Below are 12715 nucleotides of genomic sequence, written 5' to 3'. Positions count from 1 at the left end.
GGGATGATTGATAAGAGCTGTAACTTTATATTTTTTTACTATATAATTTAATTTGTAGATTTATTTGTTGTAGCTTTCATTGCTGTAACTTTCTAAAGCACTAATTTTTTGTTCTGAAAATAAAGCTCTCTACAACCATATTTTGATTTTGTAGAGATTTTTTTGCTGTAAAATTTTTAAGTGAAAAAAAACTCGATTGGTTGACATATATAACTCTAGATTAAATTGTGGATGTCTAAAACATCTACAACCATGACTAATCATCTTATCTCTATAAACTCTAATGAAATTGTTTCGTGTAATTAAATCCTTTTTGCCATACAAATTCTTGTATGTGGTGGCATGAGTAGTAGTTCTGTTATGTGACCATGATCATTTAATTCTTAAAATTACAGCTAATATCAAAAGACTCAAAACCGTCCTTGCCGGAATTTAAAATTATTTTCTTATGTTTTGAAATTCATTTTCTTCCAATGCTTATGTGACAATGTGTGTGATTGGTAAATATAGCGTAAGTGGAAGTAAATTAAAGTAGCTGAATTGAGTGAAAAAAATTGAGAGTAAATAAAATAAATAAGTGTCACATCGAGCGTAACTGACATTTCCACTTCAAAAACTAAGAGGAAAATACAAATGATTGTATGACGTGTCTAGCGTAAACAATTACGCTCAAAATTTTATTACTCTTGTTATCGCTAAAAAGTAGCCAGTCAAGTGAAATGATTTTTTCGTTTGTTTACTCTATGTACTGTTTAAACAGAGTAAAGTGTACACTCAATATTACTCTACCTCCTGCTAGAGTAAAATTGTTTTTTACTTTTCTCTCTCATTTCCACCTTTCTAATTACTCTCATTTCCACCTTTTATTATTACTCCACTTTACGCCCAAAGAGATTTACCTTCGCTTAAACAGTAACCGGAGTAAAAGAATAAATTAATAATTAAATTTTTTTCCACCTGATTGGTAAGTTTATGAGCTGAAAGTGGAGTAATATATTTATAGCAGGAATAGTAACGCTATGACTTACAGTCATATCCAATAATCATTACATTATTATCTTAAATTTTTTAAAAAAGAAGCAATTTAAAAATAAACTAGATTTCCACCCGCACAACCGTGCGGGTATATATTTTCACATTTATATATATAGATATTTGTTTTACATAATTATTATATATTTTTAATATTACTCACATATTTAAATGTTTGTATAATTATGCTAAATATAATAATTTTATAGTTTTCATGCTGTAAATTAAAATCATCACATATATATATATGTTGCTTATTATATATTTGTCTTATTGAATTTGCGTTTGATTACCAAACTAAATTTTTTAATGCATGAAACAACATATATGAAAACAATTTTGTATTTAATTTATTATAATCATGATCCGTAATTCAAATCGCTAGATTTTTTTAGTAATTTTTTAATGTTTATTAATTTTATATAATAAATTACTGTATATTAAAAAGTTTAAGATAAGTTAAATTTTTATACATGTATTATATAGTTTACTAATATTAACCCGTTCTACCAACATATTATATTTTTAGCATAAATATTTTATATTTATGAAAATAAAATATGTTAACTTATCAATTTAAAATAATTTTATCATATTTTCTTCAATATAACATTTTTATTTTAAAATGATAGATATTATTATAAAATTGATAAAATAGGGTATAATTTTATTCTTTTAGTAACATTTCATTACTAATTACAAAATTAGTTGAAAATATTTATATTCAATTTATGACAATTAAGATCTTATTATAATCTTTTTCAAGAGATTTGTTAGAATTTTATTTTATTTTTTAAAAAAAATTAAAAGATTTAACAAATATTATGATTAAAGTAGTTAAAAATATTATGTATATTAGCAATAGTGATATACATTTAATATAAAATTTAAATGATGGTCAAAATAAAAATATCGCTCATAAAAAAATCATGATTTTTATTTTATTAGAAAACAAATTTGAAAAAATTAAAATAAAAATAAATATTTATTTCTAACAAAATCTTTAAAAATTATTAGTAAATTTATTTGTGAAATTAATTAATTTCATTATATTTAAATTTTCGTTTATAAACTAAAAATATATTCAATTTTAATTTTTAATTATATTTTATGATAATTTAAATTAAAACTAACTAATTTTTGAAAGTAAGTTTAAAAAGATTCTAAGAAGATTTTAAAAAGATTTTGTTAGAATATTTTAAATATATTCATTTGTATTTCAAATAAAATGATAAAGATATTAAAAGATATAATAATTAACTTATGTAAAATATGATATTTTTTAGAAATGGTCTAAACTAAAAAAATCACACATGAAAAGAAGTCATGACTTCTGTTTTAATATATAAGATAACCGTCGTTTTCATTTTTCCTCGTCTCTCTCTGTGTGGTCTCCTTCTCCTCTCACCTTTTCCTTCGCGATCCCCGTAAACCCCCCCGAAAACACTCAAACCCGATCTCCGCAAAGTCCTCTCTTCTCAACGATGACTCTCGCCGAAACCTACGCCTGCATCCCCTCGACGGAGAGGGGTCGCGGAATCCTGATCTCCGGCGACTCCAAGTCCGACACCATGCTCTACACCAACGCCCGATCCGTCGTGATCCTCGACCTCAACAACCCCTTGAAGGTCTCCATCTACGGAGAGCACGCTTACCCAGCTACGGTGGCGCGGTACTCCCCCAACGGCGAGTGGATCGCGTCGGGGGACGTCTCGGGGACGGTGAGAATCTGGGGAGCTCGCGACGATCATGTGCTGAAGAAGGAGTTTAAGGTTTTGGCTGGGAGGATCGATGATCTCCAGTGGTCGGCTGATGGGATGCGGATCGTTGCTTCTGGTGATGGCAAAGGGAAGTCTCTCGTTCGTGCTTTCATGTGAGTTGACTTCGATTGATCAGTCAAAGATTATGTTTTTTGTGCTGATTGGTGCATTGAGTTTGTTGAATTAGATCGAACTTAGTGTATCAATGATAGATTCTTGATTCGTTGCCTTGTCTTGTTTTGTTTATTGCATTGACTTCGAATGAGCAGTTTAAGTTTATGTCTTTCTGCTGATTGTTGTATTGGATTTGTTGATTCAGATCGAACTCAGTGTCTCAATGATAGATTCTTGACTCGTTTCCTGTGTATGGAGTTTGACCAATCAGTCTAAGTTTATGTTTTTCTGCTGATTGTTGCATTGGATTTGTTGAATTAGATCGAACTTAGTGTCTCAATGATAGATTCTTGACTCGTTAGCTGACTTGTTTGGTTTATTTCATTGACTTCGAATGATCAGTCTAAGTTTATTTCTTTCTGCTGATTGTTGTATTGGATTTGCTGAATTAGATCGAACTTAGTGACTCAATGACAGATTCTTGACTCGTTTCCTGTGTATGGAGTTCGAGTGATCAGTCTAAGTTTATGTCTTTCTGCTGATTGTTGCATTGGATTTGTTGAATCAGATCGAACTCAGTGTCTCAGTGACAGATTATTGACAGTTTCCTGTGCATTGGGTTCGATTGATCAGTCAAAGTTTATGTTTTTCTGCTTATTGTTGCATTGAATCTGTTGAATTAGATCGAACTTAGTGGTATCAATGATAGATTCTTGACTCGTTACCTAACTTGTTTGGTTTATTGCATTGACTTCGAATGATCAGTCTAAGTTTATTTCTTTCTGCTGATTGTTGCATTGGATTTGTTGAATCAGATCGAACTCAGTGTTATCAATGATAGATTCTTGACTGGTTTCCTGTGTTGTTTTGTTTGACTGGAAATGCCTTTTTTACCTCTGTTAGGTGGGATTCAGGATCGAATGTGGGAGAGTTTGATGGACACTCTAGGCGTGTTCTTAGCTGTGCTTTCAAGCCGACCAGACCGTTCCGCATTGTAACTTGCGGGGAGGATTTTCTGGTTAATTTCTACGAAGGTCCTCCTTTCAAGTTCAAGCTCTCAAGCAGGTCTGATGTTCGCTCCTTTTTTTTAAAGAAAGAAAATTCATTTTTGTATATCTGTGTGCTTAAGAGGTTGTTGTTGTTTGTTGATCAACAATAGAGAGCATTCCAACTTTGTCAACTGTGTGAGGTATTCACCAGATGGAAGCAAGTTCATTACTGTAAGTTCAGACAAAAAGGGAATCATATATGATGGAAAGACTTGTGAGAAACTGGGAGAACTCTCGTCTGAAGATGTGCATAAAGGTAGCATCTACGCTGTTAGCTGGAGTCCTGATGGCAAAGAGGTACTGAGCTAGGTCTATTTGTTGTAATATATTCTCACTTATTGTCTGAATCCGTTATATAGGCTTGAATAGGATGGATTAATAGCATATGATATTTGATTGTAGATGCATGAGCTATTTTCTGTTTATATGAAGACAGTGAAATATTTTCTATATTTTAATTCTTGATTATAGTATGGTTGATGCTGCGTCCGTACTCACTTTTGTATATGTTTAAATGACGAGTCAGGTCCTCACTGTATCTGCAGACAAGTCGGCTAAAGTATGGGAAATCTCGGATTCTGGTAACGGAACGTTGAAGACCACGTTGACTTGTCCAGGATCATCAGGTGGAGTGGACGATATGCTTGTCGGGTGTCTGTGGCAGAACGATCACATTGTCACTGTTTCTCTAGGTGGTACAATCAGCATATTCTCAGCAAGCGATCTTGATAAATCCCCCTTCCAGTTTTCGGGACATATGAAGAACATCTCTTCCTTATCTGTGCTCAGAGGAAATTCCGACTACATACTATCCGGTAGCTATGATGGTCTGATATGTAAATGGATGATGGGACGTGGTTTTTGCGGTAAATTGCAGCGGAAGCAAAACTCTCAGATAAAGTGCTTTGCTGCTCATGAAGAAGAGATAATCACATCTGGATTTGACAATACGGTAAGCTGGTTTTCAAATTGCTTGTATGGTCTCTTAAGATCATTCACACTTTACTCTTTAAGATATTTTACTGATAAACTAAGCAGCTTATCGCATTCTTTTACTATTTGATGCTTATCCAGATATCCAGGATTTCTTATCAAGACGGTCAGGTCACAAACGAAGAGTCTATTGGCGTTGGAAACCAACCAAATGATCTAAGCCTTGCACCACTCTCACCTGGTCTCCTTCTGGTGGCCTTTGAATCAGGAGTTGTGTTTCTCCGTGGTGAGCAAGTAGTGTCAACCATCAACCTTGGGTTCACCGTCACTGCTTTGGCTGTAACACCTGATGGAACTGAAGCTATTGTCGGTGGTCAAGACGGTAAGCTCCATCTGTATTCTGTTAATGGCGACTCTCTCACCGAGGAAGCAGTTCTTGAGAGACACAGAGGCGCCATCAGCGTCATACGTTACTCCCCGGATTTGTCTATGTTTGCATCTGCTGATTTGAACAGAGAAGCAGTTGTATGGGACAGAGCCTCCAGAGAGGTAACTAAAGATTATTTAGAACCTGACCATGAATCTCCAACACTAACACTGATCTTACATCGTGTTTTTTTTTGAAAAAACAGATGCAGCTGAAGAACATGCTTTACCATAGCGCCCGCATAAACTGCCTAGCTTGGTCTCCAAACAGCACAATGGTTGCTACGGGATCCTTAGACACATGCGTGATTGTGTATGAAGTGGACAAACCAGCTTCCACACGGATGACCATAAAAGGAGCTCACTTAGGTGGAGTTTATGGTCTGGGTTTCGCTGATGATACCCATGTTGTGAGTTCTGGTGAAGATGCTTGTATCCGGGTTTGGAGCTTAACTCCTCAATAAAGACTTGAGGTGTGAATTTTATAAATATCTCTGGAAAGGTCCTCTTTGTCTCTTTTTGAAAAAGCTTTTACTTCTTTTGAAGGCTTTGGATCTTTTGTATGGCCGTGTGTCTGTGAGGCTTTGTTGGTGTGTGCGAGTCTTGTTGTCTGCATATCTTTGTCAAAAACAATACTTTCTGTTCTTTTGTGTGTGAAAATGAGATTGTGAGTTTCTTCATGGTTCATTGATTTTTGGATGATTTTGGCTCTGATATATGTTTATCACTTCAGTTTTTTTGTTCTTTACTGAACTTGTTACTCTCTCAAGTGTCTCACTATACAACTATACCTCTGGAGAATTCATTTATAGAGTTGGACCAATCTTAAGGCTGGTTCGTGCTTCTGAGATTGCATTGTGTGACAATATGTAACATATCAAATGCAATACTGAGAAAGCTTTATCTATACATATGCAGATGCAAATAATAAGAAACCAATTGGTCTATGGGTGAGTAATGATTTTATTTGACATTCCAAATTTTCAACGCATAAAAAAAGTTGAAGCACCAAAAAGGAATATACATTTGCATTTTTGCAATATTTTTTCCTGCAAGACTATGAAGCTTATCAAAATATCGAAAAGCTTTAATTTCATCTTATCTGATTAATTGAAAAATGCAAGGAAATATGATGATGGCTGTGTTAACAAAAGTGACATTACTACCCTTTTTGAATCACACAGACGCGAGAACAAGCTAAGGGGCATATCTGTCATTTGCAAAAGCGACAGACACTCTTTTGGTTTTATCTCCACAGTCCTCGTACACTAACCGAGCAAGGGTTTTTCTCTCCGCATTTCCAGAGACTTTTCCGGTGACGACGGTCACTTTACTCTCTCCTGCCACCGCCGTTTCACCCCATCGTTCCAGCTAGGTACTCGTTCACTCTATCAAACTTCGATTCAGCTGTTTAAAGCTTTAGATTTCCCGAAATTCTGCTTTCTATTTACGGTCCTTGTTTCGTCTCCGGTGAAAATTTTGGCGATCGAGACATGCATTTGTGCTGCTGATGACATTAGCGACTCCGTAATCGTTTCGCTGACTTCGTTTAGGGTTTATTTTCCTGTGTAGGTTTCTTTAAACATGACCGATATAGACATTGAAGAGATTGAGGCCGCTGGGGAAATCGATTTACGCGACCTAGGAGAGCCCTTTCTTCAGAGCTTCTGCAAGAAAGCTGCGACGTCCTTCTTCGACGAGTACGGCCTCGTCAGCCACCAGCTCAACTCCTACAACTTCTTCATCGATCACGGCCTTCAGAGCGTGTTTGAGTCCTCCGGTGAGATGCTCGTTGAGCCGTCCTTTGACCCCACGAAGAACAAGGACCATGAGTGGAGATACGCGACGGTGAAGTTCGGAGAAGTCAGCGTGGATAAGCCTACCTTATACTCTGATGATAAGGAGCTTGTGTTTCTCCCGTGGCACGCTAGGCTTCAGAACATGACCTACTCGGCCAGGATGAAAGTTAATGTCGATGTTGAGGTAAGGAAACTGATTAAAAATATCACCTTTTTGTTCTAAATTGTGTTAATGTTGTTAGTCTTAAAGAGTTAATAACGTATAGTATGAAATATAAGGGGAAACGTTTTGGGGTTAACTTAGTTTTACTACATCTCCCTCACGTCCTGCTTACATTGTGTGTGATCTATGCGTGTATGCAATGGCTCTTATCTGTCAAACTTTTGATGAAGTTTTTGGTTTGCTGCCTTCTTATTACTGGTTATTTTGTTGTGTAACTGACTCTTCTCTTTATAAATTGACTAGGTGTTCGTTAAGAAAGTTGTTAAAAGAGACAAGTTCAAGACGGGACAAGACGAATATGTGGAGAAGCAGATACTGTCTAAGAAGACGCAGGACATCCCGATTGGTAGGATACCTGTGATGGTGAAGTCTGTGCTTTGCAACACAACGGAGAGAGGGAAGCATGTGGAAAGCTACAGAAAGGGGGAGTGTGCATTTGACCAGGGTGGATACTTTGTGATAAAAGGAGCCGAGAAGGTGAGTTACTCCAAATAGTTACATTTCCACTGTCATGGATTACTATTCTGAACTATTGGATTGTGTGTTCTTCACATAATATGCATATTGCACTTATTTGCCTAAACTGTTTCAACTGCTGACAATTTTTTTGCTTTCTTTCGTTCCAATACTGTATATATATATATATATATATATATACACTGGAAAACATATCCAAGCTGTTATACAAGTTACTAACGTGAAGAAATGTGTTTTGCAGGTCTTTATTGCTCAAGAACAGATGTGCACAAAGAGACTTTGGATTTCTAATTCACCATGGACCGTCTCCTACAGGTCCGAAACCAAAAGGAATCGTTTCATTGTGCGTCTATCAGAGAATCAGAAAGCTGAAGACTTTAAGAGAAAAGAGAAAGTACTGACAGTGTACTTTCTGTCAACTGAGATCCCAGTCTGGGTCCTCTTCTTTGCGCTGGGTGTTGCGTCAGACAAAGAGGCTGTAGATCTAATTGCTTTCGATGGTGGTGATGCAAGTATTACCAACAGCGTCGTAGCTGCGATCCAGGAAGCTGATTCGGTTTGCGAAGATTTTCGCCATGGGAGGAATGCTCTGGCATATGTTGAACAGCAGATAAAAGGCACAAAATTCCCACCTGGTGAGAGTGTGGATGAATGCCTAAGTCTGTACCTGTTTCCAGGCCTCAAGAGTTTGAAGCAGAAAGCACGATTCTTGGGCTACATGGTGAAATGCCTTTTTAGCGCATATGCTGGGAAAAGAAAGTGTGAGAACAGAGACAACTTTAGGAACAAGAGGATCGAACTAGCTGGAGAGCTGCTGGAAAGGGAACTAAGGGTGCATTTGGCGCATGCTAGAAGAACAATGACCAAAGCCATGCAGAGACACCTCACGGGCGATGGCGATCTGAAGCCTATCGAGCACTACTTGGATGCTTCCATTATAACAAATGGACTTAGTAGAGCCTTCTCCACTGGAGCATGGTGTCATCCTTTCAGGAAGATGGAAAGGGTTTCAGGTGTTGTCGCTAATCTGGGTCGTGCAAATCCACTCCAGAGTTTGATTGATCTGCGGAGAACGCGGCAACAGGTCCTGTATACCGGCAAAGTTGGAGATGCTAGATATCCGTAAGTGGAATTTCCAAAACCCCCTGCTTTGTTTGAAATATAAGTATATGCACGGTCTTACATGTTCGTCAGTCTGTTTTAGTGGTATTAGACTCTTTCATATAGTTGTGATGATGACCACTGTTTCCTGCAGATCCTTCTGTGCTTGACCGAAATTTATACTGATTTTGTTTAGATTTTACTGCCATTAAGCAATTCCGATACTGTTTTTCGTGTTTCTTTTTCCGTGAGTCACTCTATCTTGTGAATTTTTCCTGATGTCGACAATGAGGTTATCCATTATAGTTACATTGAAATGTGAGCTGTGAAATGTTGGAACGTTGTTGGGAACTTAACATTGCGTTTTTTTTGGCTTTAAAAACTGAAATGTGACTGCATTTGTTTATAATATATGCAACAGGCATCCCTCTCACTGGGGCAGAGTATGCTTTTTGTCAACCCCAGATGGCGAAAATTGTGGTCTTGTGAAGAACCTGTCTCTCCTTGGACTTGTCAGCACTCAAATTATGGAGCCTGTGGTGGAAAAACTCTTCGATAGTGGAATGGAAGAGCTGGTGGACGATACCAGTACACCACTGAGCGGGAAGCACAAGGTTCTCCTCAATGGAGACTGGGTTGGAGTATGTTCAGATTCTGACTACTTTGTTGCGGAGTTGAAAAGCAGGAGGCGTCAAAGTGAATTACCTCGTCAGGTATCTCCTGTTTTAACAAATTTCTTGTATTGTATTTACCTTGGATCTTATTACAGTTCTCAAATGTTTTTATGTCATTCTTTGCAGATGGAAATTAAGCTAGATAAAGATGACAAGGAGGTACGGATTTTTACTGACGCTGGCAGACTTCTCCGTCCCCTCATGGTTGTGGAAAATCTCCACAAGTTGAAGCAAAGTAAACCATCGAAGTACACCTTTGAGCATCTTCTTGACCAAGGGATTCTCGAGCTGATCGGGATTGAGGAAGAAGAAGACTGTACCACCGCATGGGGAACCAAGCAGCTTCTGAAACAGCAGAAGAGTTACACTCACTGCGAACTGGATTTGTCCTTCCTGTTGGGTGTGAGCTGTGCGATTGTGCCGTTTGCGAATCATGATCATGGTAGGAGAGTTCTCTACCAGTCCCAGAAGCATTGCCAGCAAGCCATTGGGTTCTCCTCAACGAACCCTAACATCCGCTGTGATACCCTGTCCCAGCAGCTGTTCTATCCCCAGAAGCCACTTTTCAAGACAATGGCGTCAGAGTGTCTTCAGAAGGATGTGTTGTTCAATGGTCAGAACGCAATTGTTGCTGTGAATGTTCATCTCGGGTTCAACCAGGAGGACTCCATTGTGATGAACAAGGCTTCGCTGGAACGTGGTATGTTCCGTTCAGAACAGATCAGGAGCTATAAAGCTGATGTTGACAGTAAAGACTCGGAGAAGAGGAAAAAGATGGACGAGGTTGTTCAGTTTGGAAAGACACACAGCAAGATTGGCAGAGTAGACAGCCTAGATGATGACGGGTTCCCCTTTGTTGGTGCTAATATGCACAGTGGTGATATTGTCATTGGCAGATGCACCGAGTCTGGGACTGATCACAGCGTGAAACTGAAGCACACTGAGAGAGGGATAGTGCAGAAGGTGGTTCTATCATCCAATGACGATGGGAAGAATTATGCTACTGTTTCTCTGAGACAGGTAAGTTCCAGATCATACCTTAGTGAGCTGTGTTTCAAATAACGCATACCTTTGAGCTATTATAGTGTTTCCATTGATCTGTCTTTTACATCTTGCAGGTTCGTTCTCCATGTCTTGGAGATAAATTTTCCAGTATGCATGGCCAGAAGGGTGTTTTAGGCTATATAGAGGAGCAGGAGAATTTTGCTTTCACGAATCAAGGCATAGTTCCTGATATCGTGATCAACCCGCATGCATTCCCTTCTCGGCAAACACCGGGCCAACTCTTGGAGGCTGCTCTCTCCAAAGGAATAGCTTGTCCTATGCAAAAGAAGAAAGGCAAGTCTGATGCATACTCCAAAGTGACACGCCATGCCACTCCTTTCTCCACTCCCAGTGTCGATGACATAACCGACCAGCTTCACAGGTACCTTCTTCACACTGCCACTTGGTTTGATCATTGTCTGCATAGTGTTGAAAAGGACTGAAACAGTACAGGGATGTGTGCTAAAGTCGGTAGATAATCTGAGCGTCATTTGCCTTGTGATTATGTGATTTTATTGAATATGTTTCATTGAAACTGTACAGGGCTTTGTGCTAAAGTCAGTAGATAAACTGAGCGTCATTTACCTTGTGATTATGTGATTCATTGAATGTGTTTCATTGAAACAGTACATGGCTTTGTGCTTTAGTCAGTAGTAGATAAACTGAGCGCCATTTGCCTTGTGATTATGTGATTCTTTGAATATGTTTCATTGAAACTGTACAGGGCTTTGTGCTAAAGTCAGTAGATAAACTGAGCGTCATTTACCTTGTGATTATGTGATTCATTGAATGTGTTTCATTGAAACAGTACATGGCTTTGTGCTAAAGTCAGTAGTAGATAAACTGAGCGTCATTTGCCTTGTGATTATGTGATTCTTTGAATATGTTTCATTGAAACAGTAGGGCTTTGTGCTAAAGTCAGTAGATATAACTGAGCGTCATTTGTCTTGTGATTAACTGAATGTGTTTCGTAGATTATTCTTGATTCTTGACACCTGATCCATTACGGATTGTAAATGTTTGTCTGTGGTCTCAGGGCTGGCTTTTCAAGATCGGGAAACGAAAGGGTCTACAATGGAAGAACAGGAGAGATGATGCGTTCACTCATCTTCATGGGCCCAAATTTCTACCAGCGACTCATCCACATGTCGGAGGACAAGGTCAAGTTCAGGAACACCGGACCAGTTCACCCACTCACGCGCCAGCCAGTTGCAGACAGGAAGAGGTTCGGCGGAATCAAGTTCGGAGAGATGGAGCGAGACTGCCTGATTGCTCACGGTGCATCAGCGAACCTGCACGAGCGTCTGTTCACTCTGAGTGACTCTTCACAGATGCACATCTGCAGGAACTGTAAAAGCGCAGCGAACGTGATCGAGAGGGTGGCGAGCAGTGGAAGAAGGATCAGAGGACCGTATTGCAGGCTGTGCGAGTCTCCGGACTATGTGGTGATGGTGAACGTGCCGTATGGAGCTAAGCTTCTGTATCAGGAGCTGTTCAGTATGGGCATCTGTCTCAACTTCGAAACCAACCTCTGCTGAATGTCTCAGCCTTATGTTTATATCTATCGGCTAATAATAACAACACTATGTGTGGTGGCTTAGAGCCTTAGACCATGGTATTGTGTAGTTTGACTCTGTTTCGGTTCGGGTGACGTGAACCCTAAGAAACCACAAAACCCGGTTTATTTTGTGAGCTTCGACTCTCTTTATCGCTAATGTTAATCGACTTAACCGGTTTTCGTTTTGTCAATTTTAACCGGTTTATAATCCAAGTTTATGGGTATTTTGAGTGTGTATTCATTTGAGCCGATTTGCGTTTAAAATATAACAAATTATATATTTTATGAAATTAAATTGAATGTTGCTAAAATTGTAATTTTAAAATTTAATTGTTAATAAAAATATTTTAAATAGTAAAATTGAGAAAAAATATGGTAATTTAAAGACATTTTAGTGAAGTTTATTAGTTAAAGATATCAAAATTCAAATCTCAATTTCAGATAAGATTATACATTGCTCTAACTAAATCATTTTTTATTTCATAACTCACCTAAAAGCTAAAGATAAATAAAAAAATTCTTAAA

At 38.1% G+C, this 12715-nt stretch overlaps 2 protein-coding genes across 2 annotated transcripts; both read left to right on the top strand.

Moving 5' to 3' along the window:
• Nucleotides 1–2398: 2398 nt before the first annotated feature.
• On the top strand, nt 2399–5994 carry LOC125608987 (actin-interacting protein 1-2). Its single transcript, XM_048779671.1, has 6 exons — nt 2399–2905; nt 3810–3971; nt 4066–4252; nt 4482–4907; nt 5030–5437; nt 5521–5994. Exons 1-6 carry the CDS (start codon nt 2517–2519, stop codon nt 5776–5778), a joined length of 1830 nt encoding a protein of 609 aa, XP_048635628.1. The 5' UTR covers nt 2399–2516; the 3' UTR covers nt 5779–5994.
• Nucleotides 5995–6487: 493 nt separating this feature from the next.
• Nucleotides 6488–12381, top strand: LOC106390129 (DNA-directed RNA polymerases IV and V subunit 2). The gene is made up of 8 exons (XM_013830522.3): nt 6488–6689; nt 6887–7297; nt 7580–7813; nt 8055–8935; nt 9336–9627; nt 9715–10608; nt 10707–11014; nt 11669–12381. The coding sequence occupies exons 2-8, from the start codon at nt 6899–6901 to the stop codon at nt 12168–12170; spliced, it is 3510 nt and encodes a 1169-aa protein (XP_013685976.2). The 5' UTR covers nt 6488–6689; nt 6887–6898; the 3' UTR covers nt 12171–12381.
• The last annotated feature ends 334 nt before the right edge of the window (nt 12382–12715 follow it).

The sequence above is a fragment of the Brassica napus genome, chromosome A5 (assembly GCF_020379485.1).
Source record: "Brassica napus cultivar Da-Ae chromosome A5, Da-Ae, whole genome shotgun sequence".
In the NCBI taxonomy this organism is placed as follows: Eukaryota; Viridiplantae; Streptophyta; class Magnoliopsida; order Brassicales; family Brassicaceae; genus Brassica; species Brassica napus.
Note: the sequence above shows the minus strand (reverse complement) of the source record. Positions and strands in the feature narration are given on the sequence as shown.

Coding starts and splice junctions, on each gene's coding strand:
- LOC125608987 (XM_048779671.1), top strand. CDS start 2,517: ATGACTCTCGCCGAAACCTACGCCTGCATCCCCTCGACGGAGAGGGGT. Junction 2,906..3,809: donor TCTCTCGTTCGTGCTTTCAT/GTGAGTTGACTT, acceptor TACCTCTGTTAG/GTGGGATTCAGGATCGAATG. Junction 4,253..4,481: donor GGAGTCCTGATGGCAAAGAG/GTACTGAGCTAG, acceptor ATGACGAGTCAG/GTCCTCACTGTATCTGCAGA.
- LOC106390129 (XM_013830522.3), top strand. CDS start 6,899: ATGACCGATATAGACATTGAAGAGATTGAGGCCGCTGGGGAAATCGAT. Junction 8,936..9,335: donor GTTGGAGATGCTAGATATCC/GTAAGTGGAATT, acceptor TATATGCAACAG/GCATCCCTCTCACTGGGGCA. Junction 10,609..10,706: donor CTACTGTTTCTCTGAGACAG/GTAAGTTCCAGA, acceptor TACATCTTGCAG/GTTCGTTCTCCATGTCTTGG.